The sequence below is a fragment of the Dipteris shenzhenensis genome, chromosome 1 (genome assembly GCF_047967505.1).
Source record: "Dipteris shenzhenensis isolate YYH24624 ecotype China chromosome 1, Dip_SZ_1.0, whole genome shotgun sequence".
Taxonomy (NCBI): Eukaryota; Viridiplantae; Streptophyta; class Polypodiopsida; order Gleicheniales; family Dipteridaceae; genus Dipteris; species Dipteris shenzhenensis.
In genome coordinates, this window is record NC_141596.1 from 39,394,354 (window position 1) to 39,407,719 (window position 13,366).

The 13,366-nt window shown below is 42.3% G+C and overlaps 1 protein-coding gene across 1 annotated transcript; it reads left to right on the forward strand.

Annotated features, from left to right (window-relative positions):
- Positions 1-7,938: 7,938 nt before the first annotated feature.
- On the forward strand, positions 7,939-11,883 carry LOC147905812 (pentatricopeptide repeat-containing protein At3g09040, mitochondrial-like). The gene has a single exon (XM_087374808.1). The coding sequence runs from the start codon at positions 8,027-8,029 to the stop codon at positions 11,297-11,299; it is 3,273 nt and encodes a 1,090-aa protein (XP_087230934.1). The 5' UTR covers positions 7,939-8,026; the 3' UTR covers positions 11,300-11,883.
- The last annotated feature ends 1,483 nt before the right edge of the window (positions 11,884-13,366 follow it).

The window sequence follows — 13,366 nt, forward strand, 5'->3', positions numbered from 1 at the left end:
ATGCCTCCAGCCTATCAACTCCATTTGCATCTACTATGAATGGCTTCCTCCATGGATCTCCTACCACGAGCGACCCTCTTGAGCTCTGTCCTCACCAGCTGTTCCTTACCTTTGCGCCTTCATTTGTAACTACAGGCGCCATAGCCATAACTGACTTCTGATTGAAGCTCAGCCTCGACCATCTAACATCGCAACCAGGCTTCCCACAACCTGCACTCACGACACTCCACTGCCAAGAATACAAGCAACACCTCCACAACATTCAGCGACATCATAAACAAGGAAGAGGCAACGCAACCTTCAACGGATCAGACCCGCAGCTCTATATGCCTCTGTGCACAGACTACAGACTATGCTGCTTCATCTTCAAACCTTCGTTTCTTTTGAAAGGTTCCCATTGATTGACACATGGCAAGATTAAAATTTACCATGGTTAAGTTTATTTAGCCTTGGTTAACTTAGTTTGGTTAGAAGACTGCCACATGGCATAGTGCCACCTAAGCACTAGGTCCTTACTAAGCACAGTTTTGAATGCTAGATGTGAATCCTTGTGCCACATCATCATGCCCACTCTCTCTTCATAAAAATTCTGACAAGCCATAACTTTCAATCCAAAAAGAATTTTCATGCGCTCCAAAAAGGAAAAATAATTGGTTTTTTGAGCTCTACATGACTATCAAGTCAGTTGTGTTGTCAACTAGCCACTACCATATTTGAAAGTTTCTTCAAATGGTAAAACCTTTGCAATGGCAATACACGCCCTAACTATTGAGAAGTTCACTAGGGAAGGATTCTTTTGAAGACTGTAAAAGAAGACATACCCACTGCACAAAATGAAGCTTGGAAAGAAAAAGATGAAGCAACACTATCAATCATTGGCTTGCACAAGCAAGTAGATTGTGCCCATTTGTAATTGTGAGTTTTCACCATTATTTGTTAGGACTTGGTGACTTATTACCACACTAGATCTAAGATCATGAATCATATAAACTAAAAATCATCAAATATTTGAATATATAACATCTATATACTTACTTAGGAAGCTAGGAATTATCAAAATCATCTTAACTATTGAGTTCTTAGCATTGAATCTTCTATGTAATGGATTCCAAGCTTAATCCAATTGTGCATTCAAGAAAAACATTCAAGCAATCAATTGATTCAGTAAACTCATTGAAAGAAACCGATTGAAGTAGACCCTTTTGAAGTGAACCATTAAACAAAACATGTAGAAACTAGAGAAAATGTTAACACATACATGCTTACGTTAGACCGTGAACAATGCATAAAAGCACACAACATTGATCTAGTGCACGTCATCACTAGAGGAACCCTTTTATCTCAAAAACATAAACTCTAGTTTAGAGAATTTAAGTCTTTGAAATACTATTTGCAAGTCACAAGGTTGGATTTAGCAATTTTGTGTACAACAACATGCCATGTTAAATAACATCTCTCTTTAACAAATAAATATTGAAAAGTAAGATCTAAAGTTTTGACTTTCAAAAAAATTGAGCCTAGAAGAAAAAATTTCAAAAAAAAGAAAAAAGCCCAAAAGCAAAATTTCAAAACATCTATCTCATTTGTCAAAAGAGTAAAAAAATATGCTGCATTTTCCCAATTGTCACAAGGCTCTAACCGTTAGAATTATCATCATGAAAACATCAAGGCTCTAACCATTAGCATCATCATCTCTCTCATCGTCACTATGGTTTGGGATGCCAATAAGATTTTCCTCATCCTCATTAGGAGTATCACCTTCTACCTCTCGATCATCCTCATTTTTTCAGGTTGCAATGCCAAATTCAATGATATGAGGAACCACTTCACAAGGGGTGGGATCAAGAAGAACATCATATCCCCATTTTGGAGCTTTCTCCTCATATCTATCATCTCAGAAGTTAGCTAAAATTTCATGATTGCAATAAATACATGCAAGATTCCTAGCTCAATCTTTTGGTAGCTTGTTCCTTGTAGTACTATGGATGTACTTGTATTGGCTCTTATTCCTTTTGGCACCTAAGTTGGAGCATAGCTGTGCCAAAATTCTCATGGTGGTAGGTGGATGTAGGAATTCACAACTAGCACTGCTTATCATCCACATAAGATAGGAAACACTCAATCTATTGCAAATGTGTGATCAACAATACAAGAAGGATTCTTATATACACAGATCCTTTAGAATAGTCAAAGCATGTGGGATCCTCTGATCCACATATCATCCAATGGTAGTCCTTGCTCCACATCTTCACATCATGTCATCCACATCCTTGGGTGGCTCCTTTAATTCTTTCTACACCATACCTTACCCTCTAATTTATGTGCACATGGCACCATATCTCAACACCTCCCCTTGGTGCCATGATCCATTGGCTATCGCAAGGTGGCCAGATGTAAGTTACAAATCCATCACCTCCCCTTAGTGCATACCTTGCTACATAAGGTGGCCAAGTGTGGTTTTTACATGTCAATACCTTCCCTGAGTGCTTGCATGGCTACTTGTAGGTGGTTAGGTTTGATTACAAGAATATAAGTTAAAGGTGGAAAGGATTTTGCTTTTCAATACATGTTGTTGTCATCATTCTGCTCATGGCTTGATGATGACTCCACGTAGTTGACATGTTGTTGCTTCAATTTGTAGTCTTCTTCCTTGTGTGCTAGCTTCTTGCAATGGTGACACTTCGGTTTGTTCTTCAATCTACAATCACTTTGGTAGTGACCCATCCTTCCGCAATGGTAACACTTTGCTAATGCTTGTTCTTCATGATTGCTGTTGCATGTTGATGTAGATGTCAATGTCAATGCCTTAAAATCTCTTTATTTCTCAAAAAGAGATGATACACATTCCTCAAATTTTGGATCTAGAAGATTCTTCAAGGTGGTTGTTAGTGCATTGTACTCTTCAAGCATGCTTTTAAGGAGGATTGCAAGTGCATCCTTTTCCCCTACTTTTGCATTTATGCCTTCTTAGGTCATAATTCTTTTGATCTTGTTGATAAATTGTGCCATGGATTCATGGAAGCTCATGTGCAAACCATATAATTCACTCTTAAGATGAATTTCTTGGTTCTTTGCTTTTGCACCAAACACTATGTTCAACTCATCCCATGCATCGTTGGCATGATCCTTAGAGTCTATATGATGAATTATGTTTGGGAATATACTCTTTGGTTCCCACTCCCTCTTTCCATGATGCACTTCTACTCTCCAACAGCAAGACATATGAGTGCACCATCATTGCTTTCTAGAAGTGCCTCCCATAGAACAAATTACTGTGAAAGATGGTGAGATATTACCATCTCTATATCCTCTAATGTGCCCCTTGTAATGAGACTCTTTCCTCCATGGACTTGCCTTAAGCGTGTGTTCATGTTGCTTAAGCTTATCAATGTTGCTTATAGAGCAGTGTTCCATGCAGCTTCATGTATTAGTAAACTTTGCAAGAACTAGATCTTAACACATGCTTTCTTTTCCACCACAAGAAGCTGCTCCACGTGATCTCCCATTGTCTCTTATGCTCCCACCAAAACACTAAGAGAATTTCTGTGTTAATACATCTGTCTGAGGCTTCATGCATTTGTCCATGTACAAGGAGAAGTATATTGGAGTCCTTACACATAGTGCCAATATAATATCTTTGAAAAGTACAAAGGCACATCCCTAAGGTGTGGCTCTTTGCCATATACGTCAATGTATAGTGTCAAGTGCTTAAGCTTGGATCAAAGGGTGCCAATAGTTGATGATTGTCCATGTCCCATGCTTCTCAACAAGCTAAGAATCTAAGGCCAAGTGCCTTTGCCTTCCTTGGCTTACCTCTATGTTAGATTTTGAGAGATCTCAACAATGGAAGCAGAATGGAAGAAGGTGAGAGAGAGAGGGAGAGCGAGAAGAGAGACTCACACAAGTTTTGGTGGGTGTGGAACACCCTAATCTTCTATGTCATCCATATATATGTGTGTGTTTGAGTATTGTACATAACCAGGGTTCAGGTACAGTGGCCTTTAACCCCCACAACCTCCCACTTTAAGGCCAATGTACCTTTAAGGGAGAACAAGCAATGAGAATACTATCCAATGCCCATGAATACATGACAATACTCAAACTGTTGACTAGGTAGACTCTTTGTCAGCATATCTGCAGGGTTATCATCTGTATGAACCTTGACAAGCTCTATGCGCTTGTCCTCAAGTACCTCCGTAATAAAATGGTACCTAACCTCAATGTGTTTGGTCTTTGCATGAAAGACCAGATTCTTTGCTAGCTGAATAGCACTCATGGAATCACTATGCAATGTCCGTACACCTATATGAATCCCAAATCTCTCACTAGCCGATCAAGCCTCCTTGCAACCCTCTGTGGCTACATCATACTCGACCTCTATGGTAGACAAAGAAATGCACTTCTATGCGTGAGACATCCACAACACTACACCACCTGCAAAGCTAAATACATAACTAGAAGTGGATCTCCTGCTATCCACATGCGCTGCATAGTCTAAATTTATGTACCCAAATGCACGCATCTCTCCTCTGCCAAAGCAGATACACACCTCCTTGGTACCCTTCATGTACCTCATGATGCACTTAACTACCTCCCGATGCCTCTTTCTTGGATTATCCATATACCAGTTAACAACTCCCAGTGCAAATGCAATGTCCGGTCTAGTAGCTATCATAGCATACATAAGACTCCCAACCACTGATGCATAAGGAATCTTGGCCATCATGGCCCTCTCCTCATCTGATTTGGGACTATCTACCTAACTCTTTTCACATATGGAGGCAATGGAGTACTTACGGCCTTGCCCCCTCCATATTGAAACGCTATAACTCTTTTGTAACATACTCCTTCTATGAAAGCCAAAGGAGATTCCTACGCCGGTCACGCATGATGCGCATAACAAGAATATGACTTGCAGGTGCCAAATCCTTCATGTCAAAGGCCTCACGCAACTTGGCCTTCAATGCATCAAGCTCATAAGCATTCTTGTGCCAATAACATATCATCCACATAAAGTGCCAGGAGTATCAGGCTATTATCCTTAGCCCTTTTAGTGTAGAGGCAGTGATTAATCTCCTCTTTTCTAGCTTGCAAACCAAATGCACTTTGCCCTTTTCTTCAAAATCTTTCGGTTGTACCATGTAAATTTCCTCATGCAAATCCCCATGCAAGAAAGCTATCTTGACATCCATCTGCATAAGCTCCATATCCTCTATTGCCACAAGTCCAAGTACACATCTAAGTGTGGTCATCTTCACAACTGGAGAGAATATCTCATCAAGGTCCACACCCTTCTCTTTCTTGAACCCTTTAGCAACCAAATGGGCCTTGTACTTAGGCACATCATCACCTGACCATCTTGTAGACCCATTTACATGGCAATGCTTTCTTTCCATGTGGCAAAGAAACCAAGTCCCAAGTCTTATTCTTTATGAGTGAACATCTCTGATTGCATATCATACTCCCACTTGCGTTGGATCCTTGCACATCATAGCCTCTCTGTAGCAAGAAGGCTCCTCACAATTAGTAAGCATCACATAGTCTACCCCTGGAGCAAATCTCTCAGGCAGTGTAGACACTCTAGATGTTCTTCTCAAGGGCATTTCAGATTGCTGTCCCACCTACATATCAGCCACATTTTGCTCATCATTGCCACTAATAGATGATCCATCATCTGCCCTTGATTGTGTACCTGTGTGAGTACCTGGTGGCACCATTTCCTGCACATTCGGTGCATGGACAGCTTGCTGTCTATCAACATATGCAAGTGGATTCACATCTTGCAAAGTGATTCTCCTCATTTCCACATCCCTCAAGCAATATGGACCCTTCATTTACAAAATGGTTTCATAATCATGGCCTCATTTCATGAACTTCAAGAGTTAGAAAACTTGTTTAGTCAGAAATGAGGATATCCATTTCTTTTCTTAAGCAATATGACCCCTTTCTTTACAAAAGGGGTTAGCTCGTTGGCATAGTTTACATCAAATTCAAAGCAATTACATCAGAATGCCTCCAAAAGAGCCTTAAAGTACATAAGAGGTATGTTATGCCATTAGCTCATTGGCATAGTTTACATCAAATCCAAAGCAATTACATTAGAATGCCTCCAAAAGAGTCTTAAAGTACATAAGAGGTAAGACACTATACAAAGGACACCATATTAGATTGCATGGTTACTATGATAGGGATTATAAGAGTTATAAAAATACAAGAAGATTAACACAAGGTTATGCCTTTTCCATTGGACAAGGGTCAAGTTCATGGCTATCCAACATACAATCAACCATTCGTTTGTCTTCTATAGAAGTAGTATGTAAAGTCCTCACCACAAGAGCATGTGAAGCAATATGGCTTAAAAGACTTCTATAAAAAACATTATAGTTTGATGAGCTAAAGCCAACCATGATAAGCAAAGAACTGAATATATCATTCCAAGACAATGTTCGACAGCACTTCATCAAGAGAGAGAGCTACTTGGTGGCATTGCATTATAGCATTGCGACGACAACAATGAAAACGTTATAGACATATTTACCAAACTACTCAAAAAAGAGCTTTTCGTGAAACATTGACAAGCCCTATGCTTAGCCCTTGTTCAAACCCCACAATTGTCAGCTTGAGGGGAGGCCTACTTCATGATGTTAATCTTAGGGAAGGTGTTGAGGAGAAATCTCAAGATCATGTGAAAATGTAGATATGCATTAATATTTACAGGATGCTAAAATACCACCATGGTTTCCTTACAAACTAATCTATTGGTCACTTGTGCACTCCTAACCATGACCTCTCTCCTCCATCTCCACTGCCTCCTCTCCTCTCTTCACTTCTCTTTTCTAAAAGCACTTATTATGGGACACAAAAATGTAGGGCCTAGATTATGTTGGTTAAGGTTGCTATTGCTTTCTCTTTGAAACATTCTACAAGAAATAAATTTTTGAATATGAATTAGATGTCTAATACAAATCCTAAATTAGATGTAGACAACAAATTTCCTTTTGAGTTTCCTCTTTGAGAAGCTCATATGGAATTGCAAGTTGTCTGCAGTTGCTCAGAGGAAGAACAATATTTTACCAAATAACATGAGCAATTCCCAATGAAAAGCATCTTCCAATTAAGTATTAGGCAAAAGCAATCCATATTGCAAACGATTTTCCTAATTGACTTTCAAACGAATAAATTCAAGGTATGACACCTTATGAGCAATTCATTCAATACAAGCCATGCATTGAGCATATGTGCATATTGGGATGCACATTATATGCCCCCACACACTACCATCATCACAAAAAATTGGATGTTTATAATGGAAGACATCCAATAGCAAGAGAAAGTCATACCGTCTACTCAGTCACATACAAAGAAGAAGATCCCTCAAAATCCCTCAAAATAGCAATAACTCAAATGGTCTACAAGAGAATGGAGACCACTGCCCAAGTTGACATATGCTTAGAAAGGCTAGGTTTAAAAAGATACCATGTTGAATAGATGCCATTCACTAGGGTGATGGAAAGAGGTTAAGTCTCTCCTAGACTATGTGTGGGTGGACCAAGGGTCCTAATTAGGTTAAGTACATTTCATCTTAGACGTAATGGGCGATCAACCCAAATGTGTCAAGGTGATGAGATTGTATCCCAAGGCCTTCGCCCCAAAGAGCTGCACACAGAGAAATCTGTAGAGCGAAATCAGAATGAGCCAACAGCATGAACCAAGAGTAAAGGACATCCGATGTGCCACGTCACCGAGTAGACAAACTCAAACGAAGGCGAGGAAAAATACCCATTCGAATTTCAGAAATTCTTCTCCTAGTGGAACCTCCAATTAGACCTACCCGTGGGAGAGGCCAAAATCATATTAATTTGCTCCAAGATTGCGTGATTCCTCTTCCTCGAGTCATATACCTCCTGCAATTTACTAAGAGACCTATTTATTCATTTGTTTGCGTTTGTTGATGGGACTGTAAAACAAATGTGATGTGTTTCTCTTTATTGGATGTTGCTGCTTGGTTGTAAATTACAGTCTTTTGATGATGATGCACATCCATACAGGCAGGGATCCCCGTTTAACGTTTGATTCAACCGCCGCGAAACTATGCAGCCCTATCGTCCCTCAGATGCGTGGCAAGGGGTATTTTCATAGCAGCGATCTTCACCCCGATTTGTTTGCAGCTCAGGCTGGTGGCTTGGTGGAGTATGATGGCAAGGCAGACTTCTGGTCTGGAGCACAAGTGAATGCATCTAAAACACAAGAACTGCCAGAGAAGTCTGGCTGGGAAACGCTCAGCTTAGAGGAGGCACTCACGTCTATGGAACGGATGCCACAACTGCCTTCACTTCACAACCTTACGTACGTCTTGAATAAGTGCAGATCAAAAAAAAGTCTAGGGTATACCAAGCGCTTGTATGCCTACATGCGCAAAAGGGGGCTGGAAGATCATAAATATTTTGGAAACCGCCTCGTCCCGATGTTGATCCAAGTTGGAAGCATCTGCGATGCTCAGAATGTTTTTAACAAGTTGCTTGATCGCAATGTGTATTCTTGGACTTCTGTTATCATAGGTTATATTAAATGTGGGGAATCACAGCATGCCCTCAACCTCTACCAAAAAATGCAAGAGGATTCTGTACATCCTAGCAAGTATACCTTCACAGCTCTACTGAAAGCTTGTGCTCAGCTCAAAGACATATTAAAAGGCCAAGAAATACACGCTGAGATTGCCAGAAAGGGGCTGGAAAAAGAGATTTCTGTTGGCAGCACCTTGGTGGACATGTATGCCAAATGTGACTTGCTTGGAGACGCGCGGGATGTGTTTGACAAGCTGCCACATCGAAATGAGGTCTCTTGGACTGCCCTAATTGCAGGATATGCTGACCATGGGCTTGGTGAGGTTGCGCTGAACTGTTTTGAACAGATGCAACTGGAGGGGCTCTCCCCAGATGCTGTCACATTTGTTTGCAGCTTGAAAGCTTGTGGTAGTATAAATGCCTTAGACAAGGGCCAACAAATGCATGCTGAGATAGCCAGAAAGGGGCTGGAAAGAGATCTTTTTGTTGGCAGCACCTTGGTGGATATGTATGCCAAATGTGGCTCGCCTGCAAAAGCACAAGAGGCATTTGACCAGCTTCCAGTTCAAAATGAGGTCTCATGGAATGCACTAATTGCAGGATATGCTGAGCATGGGCTTGGTGAAGAGGCACTGAACTGTTTTGCACAGATGCAACTGAAGGGTCTCTCTCCAAATGCTGTCACCTTTGTTTGTAGCTTGAAAGCTTGTGGCAGCATAGGAGATATAGATAAGGGCCAAGAACTACACGCTGAGATTGCTAGAAAGGGTTTGGAAAGAGATCTTTTTGTTAGCAGCACCTTGGTGGATATGTATGCCAAATGTGGCTGTCTTGGAAAAGCACGGGAAGTGTTAGACAGGCTGCCAGTACGAGATGTAGTCTTATGGAATGCACTGATTGCAGGACATGCTGAGCATGGGCTTGGCGAAGAAGTGCTGAACTGTCTTGAACAGATGCAACTGGAGGGTCTCTCTCCGGATGATGTCACATTTATTTGCAGCCTAAAAGCTTGTGGCAGCAGAGGAGCCATAGACAATGGCCAAGAAATACACGCTAAGATAGCCAGAAAGGGGCTGGAAAGAGATCTTTCTGTTGGCAACACATTGGTGGATATGTATGCCAAATGTGGCTCACTTGTAGAAGCACGGGAAGTGTTTGACAAGATGCCAGTTCGAGACGTAGTCTCATGGACTGCAATCATTGCAGGATATGTTGAGCATGGGCTTGGGGAGGAAGCGCTGAACTGTTATGAGCAGATGCAACTGGAGGGTGTCTCTCCAGATCGAGTCATATTTGTTTGCAGCTTGAAAGCTTGTAGCAACATAGGAGACATGGACAAGGACGGAGAAGTACAGGGCCTTGAACTACACTCTGAGATTGCCAGAAAGGGGCTTGAAAGAGAGCTTTTTGTTGGCAGCACATTGGTAGATATGTATTCCAAATGTGGCTCGGTTGCAAAAGCATTAGAAGTGTTTGACAAGCTGCCAGATCGAGACGTGGTCTCATGGAACACACTAATTGCAGGATATGCTGATAATGGGCTTGGTGACGAAGCTCTTAGCTGTTTTGAACAGATGCAACTGGAGGGTCTCTCCCCAGATGCTGCCACATTTGTTTGCAGCTTGAAAGCTTGTGGCAGCATAGGAGCTATAGACAAGGGTCGAAAAATACATGCTGAGATAGCCAGAAAGGGGTTGCAAAGAGATCTTTTTGTTGGCAGTTCCTTGGTGGATATGTATGTCAAATTTGGCTCACTTGCAAAAGCAGGGGAATCATTTGACAAGCTGCCAGTTCGAGATGTAGTCTCATGGAATGCACTAATATCAGGATATGTTGAGCAAGGGCTTGATGAGGAAGCGTTGAATTATTTTGTACAGATGCAACTGGATGGTCTCTTTCCAGATGCTGTCACATTTGTTTGCAGCTTGAAAGCTTGTGGCAGCATAGGAGCCATAGACAAGGGCCAAGAAATACATGCTGAGATCATTAGAAAGGGGCAGGAAAGAGATCTTTTTGTTGGCAGCACCTTGGTGGATATGTATGCCAAATGTGGCGCACTTGCAAAAGCTCAGGAAGCATTTGACGAGCTGCCGGTTCGAGATGTAGTCTCATGGAATGCACTAATTGCAGGATATGCCCAGCTAGGAGAAAGCGAATATGTTTTCCACATTCTTGAAATAATGAGAGGAGAAGGGATAAAGCCAGATGGGGTAACATTGTCTATTGTTCTTAGTGTATGCAGCCACACTGGTCTAGCGGATAAAGGCCAGAAGTACTTTGGAGCCATGAGCAAAGACTATGGCATCACTCCAACTGTTGAGCATTACACTGGCATGGTTGATCTCCTTGGCCGTGCAGGCCAATTAGATGAGGCGGTAGCAATAGTTAAGAAAAGTCCTTTCCATCTTAATCTTGTGGTGTGGCATACGGTGTTGGGTGCTTGTCAAAAGTGGGGTAATGTGGAGCTTGGAAGATTGGCCTTTGAACATGCAATGCTGTTGGATGAAAAGGATGCTGTAGCTTATGTGTTGATGTCTAACATCTATGCAGATGTTCATGTGCAAGAGAATGAGAAGAAGGTCGAAGCAATGAGAGTGAAGGAGCAAGCATGGAAGAAGCCAGGACAAAGTTGGTGGACTGACACTAGCAGGACTGTGCATTTTTTTTCGGTGGGAGAGACGAGATATGCCCAAAGCACTAATATATATGCGAAGCTAGAAGACCCTGATATCTGAAGTGGTGTAGCACATGGATAAAGAGAGATGTTAGAAACAGATAATTATGAAGTTTGTTTCGTGCAAACTCTCTATATAAGTACATAGAACTTGCTGAGCTCATCACAATGGGTTTAGAATTGCTAGATTCTGACATCTGAGTAGGAAGTTTTGACAATATTATTTCTACTAGATGTGTTGCAAGGTGCTAAGGGGTGACACAGGTACACTTCCCAAGAAGCTACAAGGTGTTGAGATTTGAACATCAGGATGAGTAGAGGATGTGGATCTTGGTAGGATTTGGACTGGGTGATGCATTGCTTCCTCTCCTTGAGTTTTCCTACATGGTATCAAAGCCCCTTTTCTTGGACTGAGGGTTGGGCTGATTTTTCTCTAAGTGAGATCTTTCGCTTCTGTGTGAGAGAGAAAGTTCAGATTTGGTTGGAACTTGTTGAGGAACTGTAGTACTTCATATTGCTTCAGGAACAAAGGGCAGACCGTTCTTTGCATTTGTGGAGTTCCCTTCATGCTGTGTGACAAAATGTATTGGAGTTATGTGCATCTCATAGTGAGTGAGGGCTTTTCTGTTGGTGCGCTTGCCCTTTTCAGGATAGGATTCCCTGTGGGTAGATGCCTTTTCCAAGGCTGTAGGGACGGCTACATGGCCCATGTTGTGGCCAGGCCAATTTAGGGCCAAACCTTGGTCGAGTCAACCGCCATGCATTGAATCCACGACCTGTCTACAAACCTCCGTACGTTCTTACCACCACGCCACACACACGCTTATGCACATAGGAGTCTTAATTATAAACATATGTTTATAGACAAGCTCCCTGCTGTGTCTGGCGCTGGAAAAGAGCTCCGGTGATGGTTGGGCCCGCCGCTTCCGCTACGGACAAACCCGATACCCTGATATCTATCCTTATCCTGTTTCGCGGCTGTTTGGGACAACATCCAAAGGTAGGCAGCAAGGTGTAGCAGTCCTGTTTGACGGAGATCTACAGCAGGGCTTCAAAGAGGCTCTTTGTCGCTGTCTGGTACCAGAGGTTCACGGTGTGGACAGGGAAAGGGGCTTTGGTAATAAGGTGGCACAGGGTTGTTTCGGGCCATATCCCACCCACCCTTACCTGCATCGCGCATGGATGAAACCTTCGCCTTTCTCTTGTCCAGGATCGTATAGATCCATGTGAATACGAGGTTTATTGTTTATGCCAGGATCATCAGAAGGAATACGAGGTTCGGAATAGCATCATGGTTCCCCCATATACAAGTAAGGAGGACAAGCTCAAGGACACGAATTATGCCCATTTGAGTCTGACCATCAAAATATGGTTTATCCATAAAGGTTTGTGGGAGTTTTAGGGTTATGAATGGAAACCTGAGCGTCCTAAGAGCTTCATCAAATTAGGATGATGACCGGGAGGACGGTTTTCATGAGGAGCTCAAGGATTGGGAGGATCAGGATTTGAAGGCACATTAAGCTTTGGTCAGGACCACCAAGGAGGTTTCTCCGGCTGTCCAGACCTTGGAGAGTGCATTTGAGGTATGGTCTACACAAGAGGACCTCTATGCTAGGGATTCGGCGGTGTGTTGTCACCTTGCAGGGACAGCTGTACAATCTTGAGTTCCCCAAGGGTAGTTCTATGCAACCTTTCTTGATGCAGGCCAAGATTCTCCATGATCAGTTATAAGCTATGGGTGTTGCCCTAACTATAAGGCAGTTTGCGTCGCTCATTCTCACCAAGCTCTCTCCAAATTACGACAGTTGCCCGAGCGTTGAGGTGCCAGGTCACCGCACATCAGTTAGATTTTGATAACCTAAGCTCCCTTTTCTTTGAAGAGTCTATTTTTGTCTCCCAGGGAAAGCTTAGGTTCACTCCAGGTGGCACTCTAGTTGCAGGTGAAGCACTTTCGCCTGTGCACAAGAAGAATTGGAGCACGTGTTCCAAAAGCGTTAAACGAGGGTATCTAGCAAAAGATTGTCGATCCATGAAGAAGTCTAATGACCAAGACTTAGTTAGACTCTTCCTAGTCTGGTGGTTTCAAGGCAACTGTTGCCAGGACTACCCCAGCCTTCTAGCACTAGTA